At 39.8% G+C, this 25,721-nt stretch overlaps 1 protein-coding gene across 1 annotated transcript in view; it reads left to right on the top strand.

Annotated features, from left to right (window-relative positions):
* SNX29 (sorting nexin 29) overlaps positions 1-25,721 on the top strand; it is a 441,491-nt gene that overhangs the window by 1,723 nt on the left and 414,047 nt on the right. Inside the window, exons 2-4 of the mRNA XM_074965421.1 lie at positions 13,185-13,249; positions 14,727-14,779; positions 19,629-19,753. Of these exons, the coding sequence (XP_074821522.1) occupies positions 13,185-13,249; positions 14,727-14,779; positions 19,629-19,753 (243 nt within the window). The remainder of the gene's footprint in view (positions 1-13,184; positions 13,250-14,726; positions 14,780-19,628; positions 19,754-25,721) is intronic.

Here is a 25,721-nt window from a genome sequence, read left to right on the forward strand (position 1 = left end):
CAACCTGGATGTAGGATCAGGGCTTAAGTTGTTATTCGGTGGTAAGTCTTTGCACACTTAAGCAATGGAATTTCCTTTTACAGTTAAAAAGAACAGTTCACATTTCTACGAAAAACTTTGAAAGCTGTTTTATTAGCAGCAGTTTTGCCCATAGTTTGTTTATATACAATATTTCTTGTCACTATTTTTATGAATTACCAAATCTTTGTTTTTGAAGCCTTCATCTGTTTTTTTTACCAATAGAGAGACATGTATGGTGCAGGTAGAATTTTCTCTAAATTGAAATGTTTCTCAGTTATCCAGGACTAGATTATGCATAAAGCAACATTACTAAGGACGATAGGCCAAACATTTGACCTGCCTTTATAAACTTGTAAATCTTGCCAAGATCTATATGAGTTTAACTAGACAATAAAGTGAAACATGTATTAATAGTTTTCCTCTGAAAAAAGTAGGGTTTATGGGAACATAAACTTGGGCGTCACGGAACAGAGCAACAGGAAAGAGAAAAAAGAAAAGGAGTCTCTAATGTGCCACAAGTACTAGCACGTTTATTTGAACACAAGCTTTTGTGAGCTACAGCTCACTTCATCGGATGCATGCAGTGGAAAATACAGTGGGGAGATTTTATATATACAGAGAACATGAAACAATGGGTGTTACCATACACACTGTAACGAGAGTGATCAGGTAAGGTGAGCTATTACCAGCAGGAGAGAGGGAAAAAAAACCAAAGACCCCCTTTTTTAGTTTTAATCAAGGTGGGCCATTTCCAGCAGTTCACAAGAATGTGTGAGGAACAGTGTGGTGGTCGGGGGGAATAAACATGGGGAAATAGTTTTACTTTGTGTAATGACCCATCCACTCCCAGTCTTTATTCAAACCTAATGTAATGGTGTCCAATTTGCAAATTAATTCCAATTCAGCAGTCTCTTGTTGGAGTCTGTTTTTGAAGTTTTTTTGTTGAAGAATTGCAGCTCTTAGGTCTGTAATCGAGTTACCAGAGAGATTGAACTGTTCTCCGACTGGTTTTTGAATGTTATAATTCTTGACCTCTCATTTGTGTCCATTTATTCTTGTATGTAGAGACTGTCCGGTTTGGCCAATGTACATGGCAGAGGGGCATTGCTGGCACATGATGGCATATATCACATTGGTAGATGTGCAGGTGAACGAGCCTCTGATAGTGTGACTGATGTGATTAGGTCCTATGATGGTGTCCCCTGAATAGATATGTGGACACAGTTGGCAATGGGCTTTGTTGCAAGGATAGGTTCCTGGGTTAGTGTTTTTGTTGTGTGGTTGCTGGTGAGTATTTGCTTCAGGTTGGGAGGCTGTCTGTAAGCAAGGACTGGCCTGTCTCCCACGATCTGTAAGAGTGATGGGTTGTCCTTCAGGATAGGTTGCAGATCCTTGATGATGCACTGGAGAGGTTTTAGTTGGGGGCTGAAGGTGATGGCTAGTGGCATTCTGTTATTTTCTTTGTTGGGCCTGTTCTGTAGTAGGTAACTTCTGGGTACTCTTCTGGCTCTGTCAATCTGTTTCTTCACTTCAGCAGGTGGGTATTGTAGTTGTAAGAAGGCTTGATAGAGATCTTGTATGTGTTTGTCTCCGTCTGAGGGGTTGGAGCAAATGCGGTTGTATCATAGAGCTTGGCTGTAGACAATGGATCATGTGGTGTGGTCTGGATGAAAGCTGGAGGCATGTAGGTAAGTATAGCGGTCAGTAGGTTTCCGGTATAGGGTGGTGTTTATGTGACCATCGCTTATTAGCACTGTAGTGTCCAGGAAGTGGACTGCTTGTGTGGACTGGTCCAGCCTGAGGTTGAGGTATGCTCAGATAAATTTGTTAGTCTCTAAGGTGCCACAAGTACTCCTTTTCTTTTTGTGGATACAGACTAACACAGCTGCTACTCTGAAACCTGTCATTATGCAAGGCACTGAATTTAGCCGTATGGAGTGGAAATCCATCAACTTCATGAAAAAACTTGTACAGATACATTTACAACACACACTTTGCTTCTCTACAAAAGAAAAAGGACACTAAACTATCTAAACTGCTACATGCCACAAGGGACCACAGCAGTAGTTCCCTTAACCCACCCAGCAATATTGTTAATCTATCTAGCTATACTCTTAGCCCAGCTGAAGAATCTGTCCTATCTCGGGCCTCTCCTTCTGCCCCTCCACTCGCACGAACATGATAAAGTTCTGTGGTGATCTAGAATCCTATTTTCGACGTCTCCGACTCAAGGAATATTTCCAACACACCTCTCAACAGCATACTAACCCACAGAGACCTTCCTACCAAGACTACAAAAAGAAGGATTCTGGGTGGACTCCTCCTGAAGGTCGAAACAACAGACGGGACTTCTACATAGAGTGCTTCCGCCGATGTGCACGGGCTGAAATTGTGGAAAAGCAGCATCACTTGCCCCATAACCTCAGCCCTGCAGAACCAAATGCCATTCACAGCCTCAGAAACAACTCTGACATCGTAATAAAAAAGGCTGACAAAGGAGGTGCTGTCGTCATCATGAATAAGTTGGAATATGAACAAGAGGCTGCTAAGGCAGCTCTCTAACTCCACATTCCACAGGCCATTATCTTCTGATCCTACTGAGGATTACCAAAAGAAACTACACCATCTGCTGAAGAAACTCCCTGAAAAAGCACAAGAACAAATCGGCACAAACACACCCCTAGAGCCCCGAGTACGGGTATTCTATCTGCTACCCAAGATCCATAAACCTGCAAATCCAGGATGCCCCATCATCTCAGGCATTGGCACCCTGACAACAGGATTGTCTGGCTATGTAGACTCCCTCCACAGGCCCTACGCTACCAGCTTCCTGAGGAAATTACAATCCATCGGTGATCTTCCTGAAAACACCATCCTGGCTTCTATGGATGTAGAAGCCCTCTACACCAACATTCCACACAAAGATGGACTACAAGCCATCAGGAACAGTATCCCCGATAATGTCACGGCAAACCTGGTGGCTGAACTTTGTCCTCATCCATAACTATTTTACATTTGGGGACAATGTATACCTTCAGATCAGCGGCACTGCTATGGGTACTGGCATGGCCCCACAGTATGCCAGCATTTTTATGGCTTACTTAGAATAACGCTTCCTCAGCTCTCGTCCCCTAATGCCCCCGCTCTACTTGCGCTACATTGATGAAATCTTCGTCATCTGGACCCATGGAAAAGAGGCCCTTAAGGAATTCCACCATGATTTCAACAATTTCCATCCCACCATCAATCTCAGGCTGGACCAGTCCACACAAGCCGTCCACTTCCTGGACACTACAGTGTTAATAAGCGATGGTCACATAAACACCACCCTATACCGGAAACCTACTGACCGCTATACTTACCTACATGCCTCCAGCTTTCATCCAGACCACACCACATGATCCATTGTCTACAGCCAAGCTCTATGATACAACCGCATTTGCTCCAACCCCTCAGACGGAGACAAACACATACAAGATCTCTATCAAGCCTTCTTACAACTACAATACCCACCTGCTGAAGTGAAGAAACAGATTGACAGAGCCAGAAGAGTACCCAGAAGTTACCTACTACAGGACAGGCCCAACAAAGAAAATAACAGAATGCCACTAGCCATCACCTTCAGCCCCCAACTAAAACCTCTCCAGTGCATCATCAAGGATCTGCAACCTATCCTGAAGAACAACCCATCACTCTCACAGATCGTGGGAGACAGGCCAGTCCTTGCTTACAGACAGCATCCCAACCTGAAGCAAATACTCACCAGCAACCACACAACAAAAACACTAACCCAGGAACCTATCCTTGCAACAAAGCCCATTGCCAACTGTGTCCACATATCTATTCAGGGGACACCATCATAGGACCTAATCACATCAGTCACACTATCAGAGGCTCGTTCACCTGCACATCTACCAATGTGATATATGCCATCATGTGCCAGCAATGCCCCTCTGCCATGTACATTGGCCAAACCGAACAGTCTCTACATAAAAGAATAAATGGACACAAATGAGAGGTCAAGAATTATAACATTCAAAAACCAGTCGGAGAACAGTTCAATCTCTCTGGTAACTCGATTACAGACCTAAGAGCTGCAATTCTTCAACAAAAAAACTTCAAAAGCAGACTCCGAGAGACTGCTGAATTGGAATTAATTTGCAAACTGGACACCATTACATTAGGTTTGAATAAAGACTAGGAGTGATGTGTCATTACACAAAGTAAAACTATTTCCCCATGTTTATTGCCCCCTGCCTACTGTTCCTTACACGTTCTTGTCAACTGCTGGAAATGGCCCACCTTGATTATCATTACAAAAGGTTTTTTGTTTTTTTGTTCCTCCCCCTCCCCTCCGTAATAGCTCACCTTACCTGATCACCGTGTGTATGGTAACACCCATTGTTTCATGTTCTCTATGTATATAAAATCTCCCCACTGTATTTTCCACTGCATGCATCCGATGAAGTGAGCTGTAACTCACGAAAGCTTATGCTCAAATAAACCTGTTAGTCTCTAAGGTACCACAAGTACTCCTTTTGTTTTTGTGGATATAGACTACCATGGCTGCTACCCAGGAAAGAGAAAGTATGCATCATATTCACATTTGTCTTTAGGTAGAGAATTAGGCAAACTCAAATGTAATCTGTTTCAACTATGTCCCTTTTTGAGGCTGGGACACTATCATTTATTGTCAGACACTAGCATTATACTTTTAGAGTTTATAATATAATAGAAAAATGATTAAGGACAAAAGTTTTAACTGACTTGTTTAATGCATGTGAATTTTTTTATTCATCTTTAGTTTTAAGACTAAGATTTTTGACTAAATATAAAGAATAGTGCAAAATCTTAGTCTTAAAACAAAAAGATGAATAGGACAATTTGTGTGAATTAAACAAGTCAGTTAAAACTTTTGTCCTTAATCATTTTTCTATGATATTACGAACTCTAAAAGTATAAATGTTAGTGTGCGAGAACCAGGAATTGCCTCCGACCACTGTTTTTCAAATTGAAATGCAAATATGGTACAAAAGTTAAAAAATTAATTAGACTGGTAAGTTTATTAGTTGTATTAATCTGTTGCCTTAGTAACACAGACTGAGTATTTTAAGGTGTGACTTTTTAGATAATGTCCTTTTAACAGAAAGTGGAACTGTACTGATACTTGTATGAAATACTGCCTGATAGATATTTCCTGTAAATTTATATCTACTTTATTAATAGTCATGATCTACTCTTACATGCTAAAATATTTTTTTGTGGGTGAGATGACAACCCCAACTAATATAGACATGAACTATATTCAGTATTATAGCATTTTGGACTTGCCATGTACAGTACTGAATAGCTAAAACTGTCAGGGACTGTCACACAAATAACTGATTCACTACATTTGCTGACTGTAATTACCAAACTTTGCATATTGGAGTCTGCACACTGTGGAATTTCTTAGGTTATTGTGTAACAGAACCCAGTTTTATTAACCGAATGAGAGAGATTTATTCAGGTGAATTGGAGGGTCTTCAATATAAATGATTCATATCATTGGACATAACCTAATTTTAGATGTGGAGGTGGTTTGATAAAGGGGGCTTTGGCTAAACTAGGTTCTGGGGGAGTGTGTGTATGTATATTTGGACTGCTCAAATGTCAACCTTAAAATCTATCTATATATAATATTTTACTTTTTCATTGTAACTTCAGTCTTGAATAATGTTCACATTTAAATGCTAAACCATTGCTAAAAAGGATAATAAAAGTAATATAAAGTATACATATATTTTTAGGGTTGGCATTTGAGTGGTCAAAAAATAACTGGTCAAATATTTTAAAGCATTAATTTTTAGAGTAGTAACACAAAAGCGTAAGATGTTAGCCTGAGATATTTATGCCTAATTACAAAAAACAAGTTACTTATTGAGTTGTTTCAACTCAGAAGAACATGAAACACAATTAAATGAATCTTTAAAAAATGACAGAAATAATTACTTTTATTATCCTTTTTAGCAATGGGTTAGCATTTAAATGTGAACATTATTCAAGACTGAACAGTTACAATGAAAAAGTAAAATGAAATTAAACAGAAATAAAACACATAGCAACTCTGAGAGTCCTTTTTAAAGGCACTTATGCTTGATAGGCGCATGTTTTCTCTGTGTTGGGGGAGGAGGCTTAATGACTGAATGCTCCTCTTTCTCCCCCACTCTTTTCTGAGTTAATTTCTGTAAATTTGTCTAGTCAGTTTAGATTTAAGCTTTTTGAGGCAGGGATCATGTCTTTTAACTTGTTTAATGTGTTTTGTAAACTGCCATGTACAGTGATGGCCAGGTATACAAATAACGATACAGATATAGACATATATTGTTTGTTCTAGAGATTCCAATCAGTTAAGATGCTCAGCTTTCAATTAGTTCACCTTTTTCCAAACAGTTGGCATTAGCATATGTGAAAATGAATGATCAATACATTTAAATAGGCTTGCTAACAGATGGCACCATGATGCAACTTCCCTTTCTGATTGTCATCTACATAGGGCATTCTTGGTGGAATATCTGACAGTATTTGATCCTGGTCAAATAATAGGTGGTCAATTGTCTGGCTTGGGAAGCCTAATTTTTTTTTTTTACCATTACAAGACACCGTAGGTGAAATGATACAACAGATTTACTATGCTTCTAATGTAAACTTAGTCTTAATGCCAACAAAGTCTTTAACTTGTCACTTATTCAAGATGATTTTATGTGCTTGGGTAGTGCAGCGAAGAAGTGTTTTTGCCTTTAACTTCCTGAAACTGACTCAAATCCTGACTTGGGTTACAAGGAAACAGGAACCTTAAGAGTCTAATTTTAAGCTCTATTTGTGTACCACAGCCTTCGCTGTGATTGTCTTTGCATAAGAGAGGATGAGCACTCAAATAGTATCAGTATGGCCTGACAAGAATTAGGTGTATTGACAGAGCTAGGTACTAAAGCTTTCTGTAGTATGGCTAATTCGAGGCAGCACCATTGAACACTAAATTCAAATACAGTTTTTAAAAGCTGATCTTTGTTCATATCTGAATTTAATCTTATTTTCTGCATATGTAGTGGTTAGGTGTATTAGGATGAATTAAGGACACAGTCAGTTTAAAAATCATGCTTCTGTCTGAGTTATTATAACTATAGCTGCTACAAATAGTTCTTAAGATCACTGTAACTTATAAGGATTAGATGAAAACTTTTTTTTTCCACTTGCAAAATCAGTCAGTTTCTGTTCATGTGTGTTTGGATCTTTCTCATACAATACAGAGAGTAAAAACATTTTAAAAATAGAAAAGTAAAACCACCAGAAATCGGGGGCAACTCAGAGGCAGGTGCAATACCTGAAACTAATTTTAGCTCATTTTTTAAAACTGATAACTTTTAAAAGGAAGGAGTCTCTTCATGCTTTTCTTAGTTTTTGCTTCTTTAAACTCATATTTTCATTGTCATTTTTAGAGTTCTGCATGGACTTCCTTTTTTTTTTTAACATAATAATCTAAATATAACTTTTCTTCCCCCCAGTGTGACATATTTAATGTAAAAAAACCCTAGTAATATATATGGTGCTGCAAGTTTACTGCTATTTGAATTTGCATGGGAGCAGTTGTTAGCCGATGGCCAGGGATGTTTGGTGAGGTGCCAGCTATGCCCGTTTATACCATCCGTGACTTTAACTGCTAGAGCTCAGAGCTCCTTCGCAGCGGGCAGTCAACACTGACTGACAGGTGCCCCAATGGCAGCACTAAGAGCCTCTCCACACCCGTGACTTTAACTGCTAGAGCTCAGAGCTCCTTCGCAGCGGGCAGTCAGGATTGACTGACAGGTGCCCCAAGAGTTTGCCCCGTGGAGGCGGCACAACTCAACGCTAGGCTCTTAGTACTCTCACCTAATGGCCAGGCTTTATAGCCAAAACGGCTGAGGTTCTTTAATTGTGTTGGCTGCTTTACAGTAAACCAGAGAAACAAGTCAGGCTTATGCATAAATGGTTACCAAAATTTATTAAACTAGATTCTAATCATGTGGTTACAAAATTGCTAGTGCCTACTTATTTAAGTGTAGAGATGTTACACACACAAACAAGTTACAAAACTGAAGCTACAATCCCAAAGAAAGAAAACAAAGTATAGAGCTCTATTTCAAAATATGTGTACACTAAAGATAGGAGATCAGGTGTGGGTGCTTCTTACCCTCCTTGCATCTCTCGATTCCAGCGGTGCCAAGCCAGGATCGGTCACTCAATTCCGCGGAAAGACGAATAAGGGACAAGGCTTAGGGACCCTCTTAGCTGCAGAAGCCTTGGGAGGCTGTCACTTATCTGACCAGCAGATAGATAGTGAAAAGCACTCAAAAATCATGGTGCTGTAGGTCCCCTACTTATACCTCTGTACTCCTTTATTCTCTTTCTCCTTTCTATGCTAAATTGGGGCTGGTCTGTCGGGGTGACGCCAGCTCTCGCAAGAGTAGTTCACACTTGCAAGGGAGAAACAATAAGTTTCGACTACTGGACACTTCTTTTATCAGGGTAAATATTTTCCCACCTAGGATGTTGGTGTGTGTGCATCATGCTGTTTTAGTAGGGGCTAAGAGCCATGTCTGTCACAGCGCCTCTGCCTGCTGTGAGCCCAATTGTTGTATACGTTCCCAGAGGCACATTGTCGCAGCACACCTGTGCTTCTCTCAGCTTCAAAGGCTGTGCTGGAGTGCCCTGGTGTTTTGGCTCCCGTGTGTTTCCAGCAATGCTGGTCTGAGGGGGGGGCTGGCTGTCTGGCTACAGCAGTTCAGACATCCAGCTTTAGGACTGGGCATCACAATAACTTTAGCTGTGTGTAAATTGTGAAATGGAATGCAGTAGATCCCTCCTAATTGGTACCCCCTTGTGACTGGGTGCCTGAATGGGCCACACTGAGGATGCTATATCCAGGGCAGACTACAAGGAATAGGGCAGACAGTCCACCAGACTGGTTGTTTATTCTTTTAGATTCACCACACCTGTAACAAAACAACTTCTGTAATACCACACTGGTTACCAAGAAGCCAAATACAGTCCCCTTTAACTGTTCCAGCTCTTGACCTCTATCTAGATAGCTAAGTGTAATATAGTGAGTGGTTACTGAAAACCAGATTTACCATATTTTAGGTCCACCAGTCCAAAAGGACCGACACTGATCCCCAGGTCAACATGAGTTTTAGATCTTACCCAATAATCATGCAGATGCCAATCCTTTAGTAAGTAAAACTTAAGGTTTTAATGATAAAAGGAAAAAGAAGGAAGAGAGTTGCAGTCTTTAAGAGATCAGTATACATACAGATATGTGAAAAGTCCTTAGGTCACTTTCATAGCAGAGACTGTGAGGCTGCTGATTTGTAAAAAGTCTTTATGGAATTAATTAAAAAAGTTATAGTCCAATAGTTAGTCCAGGTGTAGAGTTTGTTCAGATTCTTCCATTAGGATTCCAGGGTAAATCCAGAGTAAACCTGGAGACCTCAGTCTTGTTACTTGGACTTTGCCTGTCAAAATTTAAGCAGAACTGAGATAAAAAGGATCAGGCCTGGGCTTTTTCTTCATAGTCTGCTGGCAAGCTGATAAGCCTTTTGATAACAATTGCCACAGCGAGACCTTTCCTGGATGAAGAATAAGCAGTGTATATTGTTGCTTTGAAGCTGATCTTCTATTTCCTATGAATATACAGGAAAACTGGCTGCGTTCATTCATATAAGGCAATTAGCCATTCAAACTATCAAGGCAGTTCATAATAGCATAGATAATTGAGCTGAATACAATGCAAATAACATTAGGGTGCTACTGTAGACAATAATACCTCAGAACTAACTGATTCCTCCTAGAAATCTTTGAAAAATATTTTGGACCTCTTTATGTCCTCAGATACAGTTGTGAGACTCCATTAGAAGGGAGTAGTAATTATGCATGCGTATCTTGTATGCATGTTGTTTTCAAGGTCAGCTATTCGTTCCTGTTGTTGACTCCTCGCTTGAAGTCCTAATCCACCTCTCATCACACTGTTCTCCACAGCAGCCAATTGTGTTGCTATGAATGGAGAATTAGGACTTCAAGTGAGATAATTAGGGCCTGATCTACTAAAAACAACAACGTTACTGTTATCATACAAATATCCCTAGTATCTTTTTAAAAGAAGAAAAATTTAATATAGGTAAAACTGGCTTTCAGTTGTGTTTTTTTTAAAGACTTATCAAGGGGTATACCCATTAGGACTTTAAAGGATCATAACAGTTAACTGAGGCTTGTAATACTATTTTGTGTTTATATATTTTACATTTAATATGCTGCTTTAAAGAGAATCAGGGTAAAATATATAGTTCTAAAAATATTACTAGCTACTAATCTTATAAAAGATGAAAAATGTTTTTTATTTTTTACACTTTACTCTGCTTGGATAATGAAACTAGACTGACTAGTCTCACTCTGAATCTCTTGTACTGTGAGTTGCTGATACATTTTAAAAATTATTGGGGAATTTTTTTTTTAATTTAGCTTTTTGTAAACCCCTTTTTCTTACAAAATATACACGTCAAACATGACAATATCATAGTTTTTCTGACAAGTGTGAAACGGGAATTTTTTTTAAATTGTACTGATCAAACTGCTGAAAACTATCCATAGTTTATAACATTGTTCTTGCTGGAATCATCCAAACTCCTCATCTAAACTTCTCAAGGAAATTATTAGCAACAGCCGTGTGCAGTCATGGTTGAGACTAATACAGTTTCAACTGTAGTGTGGACTCAGCTTTAATTTCACATCCATACTATGGCTGTATGCTGACTTGCTGGTATCACACCATTCAGTTTTTTAGCAGGGTCTGCACGACAGTGATAAACTTAATCTGGTATGTTCTACATATTATGAATTTCTGTTTTGCCTATCAATTTGGTATCTAGGTGATCAAAGGTTTATGTTAATGGATATAATGCTGGCAAAGTGGTATGGATTTGAAAATTAACACATGCGTTGTACCTTGAAGAAAACCTTCCTCCACATAATTAATATTATAAAACTTGTTTCCATTTGAATGAAAGCTGCTTACCTTGTGAAATTCCTACAAACTCTCATTCTGAAATAGCCTGGGACTGCTGACTTTAAGATAAGCATCTCATTGTATTTTCCCTGTTACCTTGAAAGAGAAGGGAGTATAGAAGAAATGAGTCTGAGGCAACATGGGGAATGCATGTGTTTAATTGGTGGTTTTGATTATGGCTGGATTTTACTGAGAGTGTACTCTCACTGGCATGTTTTTCTTGTACAGATTTGTAAGTGATTTTGATTAGTTGTGGCACACTTAGACCTACAGATACTTACTCCCTAAAAATATAAATAAAACCATAGTACAATATGACTTAATTCAGCGAAGTTGGAATCTCTGATAAAAATTTTTAGGACTGGAATAATAATGATTATACAGGTCACGGCTGATGTGCATTGGCATCTCTGTCTGATGAAGCCTGCACAGTGTACTAAATTAGCTGTACTAAATTTGACTGTAGCCAGAGCTACTAGTATCACCTTCATGTGCACAGAGTTCTTAAAAAAAAATCTCGAAATGATTGCACAACTTGATTCAAACTTCAAAATCTAAAGTTATCTCTGTGTAAATTGATAATGGAAAATGACAGTGGTTTCCAAATGAGCACCACTGAGCTCTTATATAATTAGATAATAGTAATTTAGGTAATAAAATATACTTGTTTTCTTTAATTCTGGATTCACATGTGGTACAGGCATCCTGTGTTTTCTGGAGTCCAACTCTTGCTGCCACTCTGAAACCTGTCATTATGCAAGGCACTGAATTTAGCCATGTGGAGTGGAAATCCACTGCATGCATCCAGTGAAGTGAGCTGTAGCTCACGAAAGCTTATGCTCAAATAAATTGGTTAGTCTTTAAGGTGCCACAAGTACTCCTTTTCTTTTTGCGGATTCAGACTAACACGGCTGCTACTCTGAAATCTGCAGGAGAGGAGCAGGTTCCATGGAATGAATTGTGGTCAGTTCTAATCTCTTCTCCTGCTTGGGTAAATTGGAGGTGCTTTGTGCAGGAATAGTACACATATGAGATTGTGCAATAGGTGCTCCAGGGTGATGGGCTGCAAGAAGAAGAGAGAAATGTTTTCCACCCCTTAGACCTTCTCCAGTTCTTCAATGTTGTCTGGGTAATAGGTTTTGCTAGGTGATGAGGGAAATTTATTCAAGTAGAATTCTGATATGGAGGTCAGAGTTTTATATGAATCTGAATATCCTTTGGGGGGAGGAGGAGGAAGAACAACAAGAAGAAGAAAAGTGTGAGCACAGAATGGTCTGACTTAGGGCCCAGAGAGTTAAGGTGGTGAAGTAATATCTTTTGGACCAACTTCTGTTGGTCAGAGAGATGCGCTTTTGAGCTTACAAAGCTCTTCTTCAGGTCTGTGTAAGCTTAAAAGCTTCTTTCTCTCCCCAACGGAAGTTGGTCCAGTAAAAGATATTGCCTCACCCACCTTGTCTATCTAATATTCTGGAACCAGTACAGCTACGACAACACTACGTATAACTCAACGTCTGACACATTAGGAGTAGTGGCAGATAAGTGTAGGAAGTCCTTTAAAAACCTGAGAGAAGACTAGATTAGCAGTGCACAGTGACTTAGCCTAATTAAACAGCAAGCTTTATGTGCAGCCAGACGTGTTTATAAAAGATGTTCCAACCAAGCAAGGCGTGAAAGCTGACACTGCATACTGAAATTATTTAGATTAAAAAGTTAAATGTTGTGCCTGTGCATTAATGTTTACGTGTAGTGGCTGGCTTACTAATTAACTTTACCTGATTGGCATTAATCAAGAGAAGACTATGTTAATACTGTTCTTAATATTTTAAGAACTGTAGAGTAATTTTTATTGATTCCACAAAAAGAATAACTTATTAAAATCAGACTGACTGATCATCCACCATTGTTTCTGCATATTAAATAAAGGGTATCTAAAAAAAACAAAACAAAAAGGTCTAATCTTGCATCCTCTTACTCAGAGAAGTACTTCCGTTAACCTCAGTGAGATGACTAGTACATGTGAGGAAAGTTTTCCAGAATTGGGACTAATATATTTTTGTTAAAATAATAGAGCTGTGTTGAATTTTAGGATCAAAGAACAATGACACCAAAAGACAATTTCTTCTAGAGCGGCTACTGGATGCAGTTAAACAGGTAAGAAATCAAAACAATAAATACAAGTTTGCCCCAATTCTAAAAATCTTTCTGCAGTATATAAATGCTGAGTTGACATTTCTATCAAGAGCTGCTATTATTCTTCCCTCCCCTCTTCAATAGATGGAGGGGGAAACTTGCTGTTCTTAAGAAGTTCTCTCAGGCCTTGACTTCTCTAGGAAAAAAGGTGTGTTGCTAATGTATTAAAATCGCAGAGCAGACAAGACAAGTTATAGTTGTAACACATATTTACTAGTTGAGGTAAACCCTAGCAGGGAGCCTGGGATTTACCTTGACCAGTTAAGATGCTGTTAAAACTACAGTTTACCTGTCTACAGTAGGATTTTAACATCATTCTATCTACAGAGTTAAAAAATGCAGTCTCCCTGCCCAATGTAGACATGGTGTTATGTTCACTCAAAAGTTATAAACCCAGAACTTGGTAGATTTTTAAGGCTAGAAGGGACTATTGCGATCAACTTATGTAGCAGGATTGTGGGTAGAATGTGAAGAGAAGTTTGGGGTTCTGTATGGAGTTCTGCTTCTGTGATCCATGTTTGTGCATAGTGGTCCAGTGGAGAATTCTGCCCTAATTCTGTAACTGAATGTCAAAACTCTTGAGACCATGTTACAAGAAAATATATGCAAATAAGTTAAATAATTAATAGCTTAACTCAGAAATTTTTTGAGAAATCTCTGATAACTTTAAAAAAATGTGTGGAAGTTTTCGGAAGTTTAGAATAAAAAAAATTCTAAGTTGGTTACATTAATAAAAAAATCTAGGAACATGCAATGCTTTTGATATCTGGGTTGCCAAATATGACAGATTTTCATTTAGCAGCTAAAAGATAGAAAGGTTTGATAATGCACTGTGTGCCGGTGGTGGAGATAGTGGTAAACAGTTTACATTAGTAACATATTTACTTTGAGTTCAGATATATGTTGATTTTTTTTTTCTATTTTCAAATGTTGCTTGCCTCTCTTATCCCATAAGGTTAAATAGAGACAATGCAGGTATGATGCACTTTTGAACCCTATCCCAAGTTCAAAATTATTATTGTTTGTGAGTATCTGTGCAATCCTGGGTACAGTACAGGGTATAGTGCTTGCTTCTGTGAGTAGTTGTAGCACTACTCACTGAGGTACATACTGTTCCTGGAAGCAATAAGTGTGTGCAGATTTAAGCCTGAACTAGTAATTGGATTTAGAAATGGAGAACATCATCATCTTAGTGAAACAGGTTTTGGATTCTTGATCCTCCAGACAAGTTAACAGAGAAGTTACTTGACTTATTAAAAGTATTTTAAAATAACTTTTAAAGTCTGTATATTCAGAATGTTTCTTGGTGAAAAACAGAACTTTCTTTATGCTGAGTCAGTGAACATCTTTTTTTGGTTTGTTTTTAAAAATTAAAATTAGAGCATTTAAGGATTTTCAGTTTCTTAACACTCGTGTTATTTAAACTTATTCATTACAGTGTCAAATCCGATTTGGAGGAAGAAAAGAAATTGCTTCAGATTCTGATAGCAGGTAAAAAGCTTTAGGGAGCATGTCTAAATTTATATATCATTATTACATAGGCTATATAATAAAAAGATATTTGGCCCACTTCAAAACATGCTTGTTTATGTAACTGCTGATATGAGAAACTCTTGGTTGCCTTCTTCATATTGGTGCACATGAATCATATTCCAGACAAAGGGGCTTCTCAGGTGTTTGCAGGATTAAGGCAAAATGCTGAATTCCAAAGTCTGGATATAAGTAAAAAAGAACTTTATTTGTTACCCCAATACTTCTGTTTTTAAAATGACTATATATCTTATATTTATATAGATGTCTTAAATCTAGCCCTGTTCTGTTATGGGTTTCCTATTTTAACCAATTAAAAATGAACATATGAAAACCGAAGGTTTTTTTTCTTACTCCCGATGTTCTTTAGCTGCAAAAAGCATTTTCTCCCTAATCCTCTCTCCCTGCCACAAACTGCCTCTTCTTAATGGTAGAAATGCCAATTGAAAATTGTCAGTTAGTTTCTGTTGTCATTTAGGTTCCCATTGGTCAACTAGGTTATAGCATTGAGTAACAGGTTGATAGCGTAACTAATTACTAGGGCTGCTGTCTTTTTAGTGAAAGCCAGCAGAGACCAGTTGAAAGATTCTGATCGTCTACCAGAACGTACATTAAACTCCACTGCTGCCTGTCTTAAATTCTTAAACCAACTCCCATTTCAGTTCTGTAAACTAACCTTGAACTTAGTTAAGCTGCCTTTGGAGAAAAGTACCTAGACTAGAGGTGGAAATGGCAGCTACTTCTTCCTTATGCACTCAGCTGACTTTTCAAGATAGTTTGTCATCCATTGACCAGTTTCTTATAAACTACACTCCATACCTAGATTTTTTTTCCCCATTGAAAGTGTTAAAATGTTAAAATAGAAGTAGTTATTTCCAGATTCAGAGCAAAAACTTCTGATCCAAACTACTACTTTTTTTGCAACATTGCTCTATTTCTGAAACAATTTGTCAAGAATTAGAGGTTTGGGTATTCCTTTTAGGATTGATATGTTGAGAAGCATGGACGTTTGAGATTTAAAAAGCCTAATGCTAAGCCAAAAAATGACATGGTTTACTCATAAATGTCTCTTGAATCAGGCAGAATGCTCATCTTGCTCAGTCGTGTTATTTGGCTGTAGTTAGGCAGCTTAAGTCTTAATTATACAGGAAGTGAAAATTTTACATGTAGAGATTTCTGATCACATATTTTTCCAGTGTGATTTGGAGCTATGCTCAATGGTTGAGAATATTTTTGGAGGAGAGAATAAGTCACACTTAGGGCTTATTTACTCTACAAAATTAGGTCGACTGAAATTAGGTTGATCTACAGCCACATCAGCAATTACATTTGCTGTTGGTGTCCAGACTGCCCTCCTTCTGCCAGTGGTGCATGTTCTCATCAGGTGTGCTTGCACCAACTGACAGTCAGAGTGTAGGGCTCACAGCTGTCTATTTCATAGCTGGAGCCCCCAGGCCCACAGGGCTGGCTGCCTACCAGCAGTGAAATAGACATTCTGGTCAGTTTATTGGCTGCTGCTATTTCAAATTTTGTTTCTGGCTCTGGCTGTCAGCCCTGAGGTTGCGGGGTGGAGGGCTCCAATTGTGAGCTTGGCGCCTGGCTGACAGCCAACAGACAATGTAAGTAATGCAGGGTCTACATGGACACTGCATCAGTCTAACTACATCAATCTAAGTGCTACACCTTTCGCGGAGGTGAGTTTTATTAATTTGATGAAGTGGGTGACTTACATCAGCGGGAGTACCATTATAATGTAGACACTGATGGAGTTAGGTTGACATAAGCTGCCTTATGTCACCTTACGTCTGTAGTGTAGCCCAGGCCTTATGTGGGTTGCACATTTTACGAGATTTACTAATTTCAATGATGTTCTTTCATCTTTTTTTATAGCTGGATTTTTTAATTGTTCATAGTTCTCCAGTGTCCAGTAAACAAAGGGCCATTTTGTTGTTGGTTTGTTCTGTATAGATTCTTATATCACATGCATCATTGTGATAGTATCTGTTATCTACGCACAAAATACACATGACTGAAACACTTTTAGTTTCCAGTGGCTATTATTTTTCATATAATTTTGCTTTTTCTATAGATTGCTATAAGAATTTATTACTCCAGCATGAAAAATGTTTCCTTTTCATTTTGGGAGACATAATTCAGTTTCTCATAGTAATATTCAGTATTATTCAATTTTCTTGCTTCATGCACCTGCTTTTAATCGTTTGATTGATATCTCTTCCTTGTCAGCGGAACTAGAGTCTCTGTGTTAGCTGTTGCCTTCAGAACTGCAAGAATCAAGTGGATTCTTTTGGTCAAACTTTGAAATTCCTATTAATAGCAGTTATCTTTTAACAAAACACTGAATTATTCACATTTGTTCATAAAATTCCATCTTGTCTATCTTTTCCATAATGTGTTACTTTATTAGTATTGCAAAAGAAGTTTTCTTAGTATTTCTCATCAAAGTTATTCTATATGTAAAAACCTGTCATGGTTACAGGGCTAGCCCAGACAGAGGACGGAGGCTCAAAAAAGAGGCTATGTCTGGGAAAACCCAGAGGTAAACTCACCTACTGTCACCAGTGTTGTATGGTGATCAGACTGCCTCCTTAAAACCAAAGTATTATTTATGTAACAGTAGGAACAAAGCTTGACAAGAAAACAAAGATTTTAACACCCTCTACACGCATGTCTATCTCATGTAAAAACTTACTGTCTCCTGATGATAAATAGGCGGGTTTAATTTCTTTGGAAATCCCTAGCTGCGGCCTCCTGTGTTTGTCTGGTTCCCCCAAATAATTTCTGCCCCCTTTTTGAGAGAGTGGTCCTTTTTAAACTTGCCAGGGTTCTTTTGATCTCCTGTGTTTGTGGGCCCTTTTCTGTCTTGGTCCAACCCAGTTTATAGATTAGATGGAGAGGAAGTAAAATCATCAAAGCTAATAGTCCTGATATTGTCCCTTAACAACTCTCAAATGTTTGCGGAAGGATTGTTGTTCCTTGCCTGGCTGCCTGCAGTGCATTCTTCAGTATGCATTATTTTTCCAAACTAAGTGTGAGAGCACTATACAGGAAAAGTTGGGTTACCCGGCACTTAACAAACCGGAAAGCTCTATAAACCAGCATTTCAGGTGGTTCTCCGCAAGTGGTGACATGTCCGGAGAGGCACTGCCTCCACCTGTAGGTGCCGCCACCCCCCAGCTCCCATTGGCCGTGGTCAGTGCTCTTAGGTGGAGGAACGGCCACAGGGGCTCCATGCGCTGCCCCCACCCCACCCCAATACTGACTCTGCAGCTCCCATTGGCTGGGGACCATGGCCAAAGGAAGCTGCGGTGATGGCGCCTGCGGGTGGAGGCAGCGTGCAGTGCTGCCTGGCCGCGCCTCCACCTAGGAGCGTTGACCTTGGCCAATGGGAGCTGCAGGGTGGTGCCTGCGGGTGGAGGCAGCGCGCAGAGCCACCTGGCTGTGCCTCTCCGGACATGTTGCTGCTTGCAGGGAGCTGCCCGAGGTGAGCGCTGCCCGGATCTGGCACGCCAAAACCCCTCACGCACTCCACCCCCCTGCCCCGAGCCCCCTCCCATACCCCAACTCCCTCCCGGAGCCCACAGCCCCTCCAGCGCCCCAGCCCTAAGCTTCTTCATGCACCCAAACTCCCTCCCTTTTAGTCAACCGGAATTTTTGACTTACTGGCACCTCCCATTCCCCCAACATGCCAGATAACAAAGCTTTTGGTGTATTTGTTATGACATATTCAGAAAAGGAGTACAGTGGACTATGGCTTAATTTTAAAAAATAAGTTAAATTTACTAAAATACCAAGTAGTAAGGTTGACATAAATTTTTTTAAAAAGTCTAAATTACTTTCTAGGCAGATTTTGCTTCATTTTACAATGCCTAAAATCGTTGAGGAGCATCAATATACATTTTTATGTTATCATTTTCTTAGTCAGGTTTGCAGTGCAGATTGGGTTGAATAATTATTTAAGTTTTTAAGATAATTACAGAAAACCTGAAATCTAAAATTTCAGCCACTATCAAGGTGTAGACATAAGTGAAGGTGTATGCATGTTACTCTGACAAGTTTTGTGTAGCTTGCTTTTTGTCATCAAAATTGCGCTTTTTCATGTGTCGTGGGTTTGACGCTGTTCCAGTTGCACAAATGAAAATAAGCTTTGCATTTGATGTATTACAATACATCTGAAAAACAGCAAAAGTGTCACTAACAAACAGGTAAAATTGCCTAGAACTTGTATATGTACATTGTCAGCATATTCCAGCAAATCATCAAATAGCTGTAAATTTTGAACTTTTATCTGTTTAAAATGTAATTGTATTATGTACAGAGGAGCTGAAATGAATGGGATCTAAAAAACACTCCAACATGTAAAGATCAATTTCTAAATTGACTGTTAACTTTTTGTAACAAGCAGTTTCCTGTGGCTCTGTATAGTTACTGTAACCTAGTGGATACGAATAGGTTTAGAGAGCTTTCACATAATAAAGATATTACCATAAATCAGCGGTTCTCAAACTTCAATGCACTGCGACCCCCTTCTGACAACAGAAATCACTGCACGACCCCCAGAGGGGGGATCCAAGCCTGAGCCCGCCCAAGCTCTACTGCCCTAGGCAAGGGGGCCTGTAACCGGAGCCCGGCTGTCCAGGGCTGAAGCCCTCTGGCGTCTGATGTATAAGGGAACTGCATGTATGTTCTGCATTTATTCCAGATGTCTAAATCCACTGAATCTAAACATAATTGATTGTTTTTTATTCTTTTCAGATTGTCTTTAATTACTTAATCATGTATTGTGTTGCAGAGTTACTTGCCTGTGTGCTCAGTTTGAAGCTGTACTACAGCACGGTTTGAAGAGGAGCCGAGGATTAGCATTAACAGCAGCAGCAATCAAACAGGCGGCAGGTTTCTCCAGCAAAACAGAAACAGGTAATGCACTGTTCCGAACTGACTTATTGAAAAATGTCAAAATACTATCCTTGTTGTGTGTAAGCAATCGACGTAACCTCTCATTTTTGGGTTTAAGAAAACAAACCAGGCTCTAAGCTATTTTTAATGTACTTAACTGAACGCTCATTACAAAATAAAAATGCTTGTTAATTCACTCTGATGTAGTATGTTGTACATATTTATGTTGAAGAGTGTTTAATATTTGAATATCTAAAAATGGGTTTAAAAATCCAAGATTATTGGATTAATGCTGTTAATACTAGTTTAGTGTATGCTGGAATTTATTTTCTTAAAGTGATTGTAAATAGCAGTATAAACTCTCTGAATTTTTTTTTCACAGTTTAGTTTCGTTTTCACAGCAGTTTTAGCCCAAAATTTCTTATGCTACTTTCAGGAGTCCTCAGTCCATACAATTCTATGGTAAGAACTTTCCAAGGCACTTCTATTTGGTAACAGTTGATATTGCTAAACATTATATAATTGTAATGTTGCTTTTGTAATGGTATTGTTCCATTATTAACCCTATTTTATTCTGCTTTTAATTTTCAAAATTTATGGCAGTGGGCATGAGATAGTAAGCCTTGATAGGAATTTTAAAAACAAAACTTATGCTGCTTGTATTGGGTAGAGTTTTATCTACCATTTTTTATTTTTGTGGTCAAAATACTTTCTTTTTTTAGTGAACACTTTGCTTTTGTGTTGGGCTCTGTTTCCTTTCTGCTCCTCTTCTCTTCCCTTCACTCCCCCATGTTTATTTATCCACACTTTGTGTTTAAAAAGTTCAGCTTCATGATGTCTCCTTTGCTTGGCCTCCAGTGATCTGTTTGTCTTCCCTTCCTCATCTAAGAGATAACAGTTTTAAGGTATTATAAGTAAGGCTGCGAGTCTGTCATGGAAGTCACAGATTGTGTGACTTTCCGGGACCTCCGTGAGTTCTGCAGAGGCCAGTGTGACTAGCCCGGGGGCCACCTGAGCAGTTTGGGCAGGCCCTGGGCCAGCTGCACTGACTGCTGCTGGGGCAATCTCGGGCTACAGCATCCACCAGCATGGAGTTGTGGTGTGGGACAGGGTGAGGGCTCTGGTTGGTGCTTACATTGGGGGAGCTCCCTGGAAGCTGCAACATGTTCCTAGGTGGATGCACGGCCAGACCGCTCTGCGCACTGCCTCCGCCTACAGGCACCATCCCCGCAGCTCCCATTGGCCGCGGTTCCCAGCCAATGGGAACTGCAGAGCGGGTGCTTGGGGCGGGGGCAGCGTGTGGAGCCCCTCCCCCCCCCCCGTTCACGCCTCTGTCTAGGGGCTGCAGAGACAGCTGCTTCTGGGAGCCGTGCAGAGTCCAGTAGGGAGCCCATCAGTCTCTCCCAGCAGCAGCTGGGGTCAAGGGCCACGTACCCCTGCCCCAGAACACCTGCGTAGCTTCCCTGGGCCTCCCTCTGCCCCAGAGTACCCAAGTTTTAGTCAGGGGTATACAGTAGAAGTCATGGATAGGTCACGGGTGGGAATTTTTGTTTACTGTCCGTGACTTTTACTAAAAATACCTGTGACTAAAACGTAGCCTTAATTATAAGGGACCATAATCTTCAGGCTTCTGAAAATCACTCAACTGTAACAAATGTTAAAGTAATATACTTTGACATTTAATCCTTCTATATGGTGGAATTTATTATACTTACTGTGACCTCCACCTACAGTTTCCATAATACTGTTATGTGGCATATTACAAATACAGTTAACTGCAATAAGAACTTGTAGTTTAATCTTATTTTTTTCTCATCGTTTAGTTAATGCGGTTTTTGTTCTTGTTGGTCATTGGTAGTTTCTTCAGTGGATAGCCTCCCCAGCCTCCAATTTACAGTCTCGTCCATTTGTTCAGCAGCTGTTCTGCCCTCTCCTAATCCAAGAGCTTGTATTCTACAGTTAGCTATTACTGCTCCTGGTGATCTCAATACTTTGCCATTTAAATGCATTCCTATATTCCTCACTATTATTGGGGCCCTACCAAATTCGCGGCCATGAAAAACGCATCACGGACCATGAAATCTGGTCTTTTGTGGGCTTTTGCCCTATACTGTATAAATTTCACTGGGGAAACCAGCGTTTCTCAAACTGGGGTCCTGACCCAAAAGAGAGGTGCGGTTATTGGGGGGTTACAGAAGGTTATTGGGGGGGGGGGAGAGGAAGGACACGGTATTGCCATCTTTCTGCGCTGACTTCAGAACTGCGCAGCTGGGGAGCAACGGCTGTTGGCTGGGTGGCCAGCTCTGAAAGCAGCTCCCCACCAGCAGCAGCGCAGAAATAAGGGTGGGAATACCATACGATGCAACCCTTACTTCTGCGCTGCTGCTGGAATGGCACTGCCTTCAGAGCTGAGCTCCTGACCAGCAGCCTCCACTCTCCAGCTGCTCAGCTCTGAAGGCAGCGCCGCCGCCAGCAGCAGCACAGAAGTAAGGATAGCGGTACTGCAACCTCCCATACAATAACCTTGTGACATCTCCCCCCCTTACAACTCCTTTTTGGGTCAGGACCCCTACAATTACAGCACTGTGAAATTTCAGGTTTAAATGGCTGAAATCATGAAATTTATGATGTTTAAAATCCTATGACTGTGACATTGAGCAAAATGGACCATGAATTTAGTAGGGTCCTAACTATTATGCTCCAGTGCTCAATGCATGGTTGGTGGTAAAATCAGAAGCTTGTGAGGTTCCTTGGTCCATCTTTGAACTTTCTTAATCTTAAAATTCTGAGATATCCATCCACATTACCTAGGTCAGCTAAATTGTTCCCAAGCTTCCGTGTGCTCATATAACCGTTTAAAAAAAAAAAAAAAAGCGTTTTACTTGGCTGCCTGTCAGTAATATGAGATTATTTTTCTACTTAGAGGAGAGGAGGGAAAGTATCTATCTTTTTTTGGCTGCATAGAAAACCATAATAATGAGTAACATGTGGAAGCTCAGTCAAGAGTGAGAACGTGGATGTGGTGCAGCAGGCAAATTTAACAACACCGAATAGTGACTGAAGAGAACATATTATCAATATGTCTGTGACTATTTGCAAGTAAACTTATTTTTCTGAATGATTGTGCATCTCCAAAACAGGTACAAATGTAATTTAATACTGTTACTACTTCCAGGAAAATGATTCTGACCTGGTTTGTATTCAGGGTGGCAATAACACAAAGGAATAGATGAACGCTGTGATTAACATGTCTGAATGCTACATTTCTGCTGCATAAATGTGGCTATAGCAGCAATCTTTGGCAGTAAAAAAGTTAGACAACTCAGCTGAACTTAATGGACGCAAATTTTATGACAAAATGTGATCCAGAATGGCTATAAATCATCTACAATGCTGCTTTTTATATCAGTGCTGATATTTTCATATTCTGTTTTATTTTTATTCATATTAAATACAAACTGAGTATTTTACCAAAGATATGCTTTGAAAAAGAGCAGCCTTTTTGAGTGGATCTTTAAAAATCCTGTGGTACTTAAAAATTCATATAAAATATTATATTTTTGTTTTTTGTAAGCAAGATTCTGAAAAAACATTTTTATTCTTTGAGAGTGAATGTGGTTTTCATGGCTGTAGCAATATGTAGTCCTGAAAGGCATGTGCAATTGTTACAGGTCCCTTCTTCCTCAGTAGTGTCGCAACTCTATCTCTAGTTTGATGTTCCTTTATTCTTGTGTTCTCTTGGATTGAAATAACAATACAGGACTTCATTTTGGTATCTGTTAGAGTCCTTTAGCATAAAGGGTCTGCACTCCCTGCAGGGTTTGTTTGAAAAATGGGTAGAAAAGTATTTTGAGAAGATTTAAAATATTTGGAGAGAATACCTCCTCTTTCCTGTACCCCCATTACATTTCTGTTAACACAATGGTCTTAACAGAAGCAGAGGTTAGGTGACTGTTTCTCTCTTCTCCCTGTTCATTAGAACTCTTCTGCTCTTGCCCCTTGTCAGTGGTACTATTGTGCCTGTGTGTTTTACCTTTCTTTGTTGCATCATTTCCCCCTATGTCGTTCAGGTATAATATACTGGTATAGATTGTTCCATTACCTCGGCTGCCCCAGGATTATACTAATAAATCATAATCCAGTGACCCATTCTTGGAAAGCTGCATAATCTATTTTATAGATGGTAAACCATGGCACAGAAGTTGAGTGGCTTTCTTAAAATCGTTTGAAGAGCCAGTGACAGACCTAGGGAATATAACTTGAAAATACAAACAACTTATACCTGTAAACCATGAATGATGTGGAGAAAGTGACTAACGAAGTGTTATTTATCCTTTCACATAACACAAAAACCAGGGGTCACCCAATGAAATTAGTAGGCAGCAGGTTGAAAACAAAAGGAAGTACTTCTTCACACAGCGCACAGTCAGCTTGTGGAACTCATTGCCAGGATATGTTGTGAAGACCAAAAGTATAATTTGGTTAAAAAAAGAACTCGATAAGTTAATGGAGGATAGGTCCATCAATGGCTATTAGCCAGGATGGTCAGGTATGCAACCCCATGCTGTGGATGTCCCTAGCCTCTGACTGCCAGAGGCTGGGAGTGGATCACGGGGGATGGATCACTCAATGATTGCCTATTCTGTTCATTCCCTCTGAAGCACCTGGCATTGACCACTGTCGGAAGAGAGGATAGTGGGCTAGATGGACCATTGGTCTGACCCAGTATGGCCATTCTACTTCTGGGGGAATTCTGCGCCACTGTGCAGTGCAGAATTTGCACAGAATTACTGTTCTGCGCAGAATTTCTTTTTCCTGGCAGAATTGGCACTGCAATTTTTTTGCATCTTTTTCCCTGCTGGCTGCCACTAGGGGCTGCTGGATCCAGCAGAGCCCAGCTTCCTAGCTTTCAAATGGAAGGCACTGCCAGGGGGAGAGGGAGGAGGAGCTGGAGGGTTCCCAGCAGCTACAGTTCCCAGCACACTCTGAAGGAAGGAGGTGGTGTTCAGGAATCTCAATACAAGCCCGTGACCCAGCATGAGGCAGTTTCTCCCTCTGGATCTCTGGGCACTGTGGGGAGGAGGTGTGGGGGTGACCTACAACTGGGCTCTGAGGAGGGGGAGGTTGCGGGTCTTTGGGTGCGTGGGTGCCCGCAGTTGGGCTCTGGGGTGGTTGATGTCTGGGCTGAGGGGTGCCCCACGGCTGAGCTCTGTGTGGGGAAGGTATGGGTGTCTGGTACCCCTGGCTTGGCTCTGGGTGGGAGGGGGCAGAGAAACAGGAACTGTGTTGTCATAGGGGTTTCTTTAACTCTCTACTCCTGGGGGAATTTTTGTTATCTTTATTGTTACAGACACAGTTGCTGACAGGTATTTTGAAATAAATTACCAAAATAATTGAAACTTGTGCAATTATATAGTGTTATTTTGACAAATAAAATATGCATTATTTTGCAGAATTTTAAAATATTGTGTGCAGAATTTTTAATTTTTCATTGCAGGATTCCCTCAAGAGTGCCATTCTTATATTCTTAAACATTTTTTCTTCTTTACAGCATGCCATCTTATTTTATTATAGGCAGTGATTACCCTCCCTACTGTGTCTTATGATTCATAATGCAGAAAACTTCTGTGATAACCATCATCATTTTCTGTATATGTTTATAAAAAGAATGACTAATTTATATCAGTGGGGGGGAGAGGAATTCAAATATTAGTATCTAATCAAACGATCAATTAAAAACAGCAAAATTTTGCACCTGCTTGGTTGTGAATAAATAAGAAATTTAAAAAATCTGTTCAGATAGCACAGAAAAGGCAATGTCAAAATATTGTACAATGCCACTTAATGTGAAAAATGCTATACATTTTTTACAAACATTTTCAAACTAATTACAAGGCAAATATTTAAGTACAAGATAGTTACAATGCCTAAGTTGTGAACTTTGGGCTTTTCCCCTTCTCCCAGTCAAAAAGCCATAGGTTTCTACTTT

Source organism: Natator depressus, chromosome 10, assembly GCF_965152275.1.
Source record: "Natator depressus isolate rNatDep1 chromosome 10, rNatDep2.hap1, whole genome shotgun sequence".
Lineage (NCBI taxonomy): Eukaryota > Metazoa > Chordata > Testudines > Cheloniidae > Natator > Natator depressus.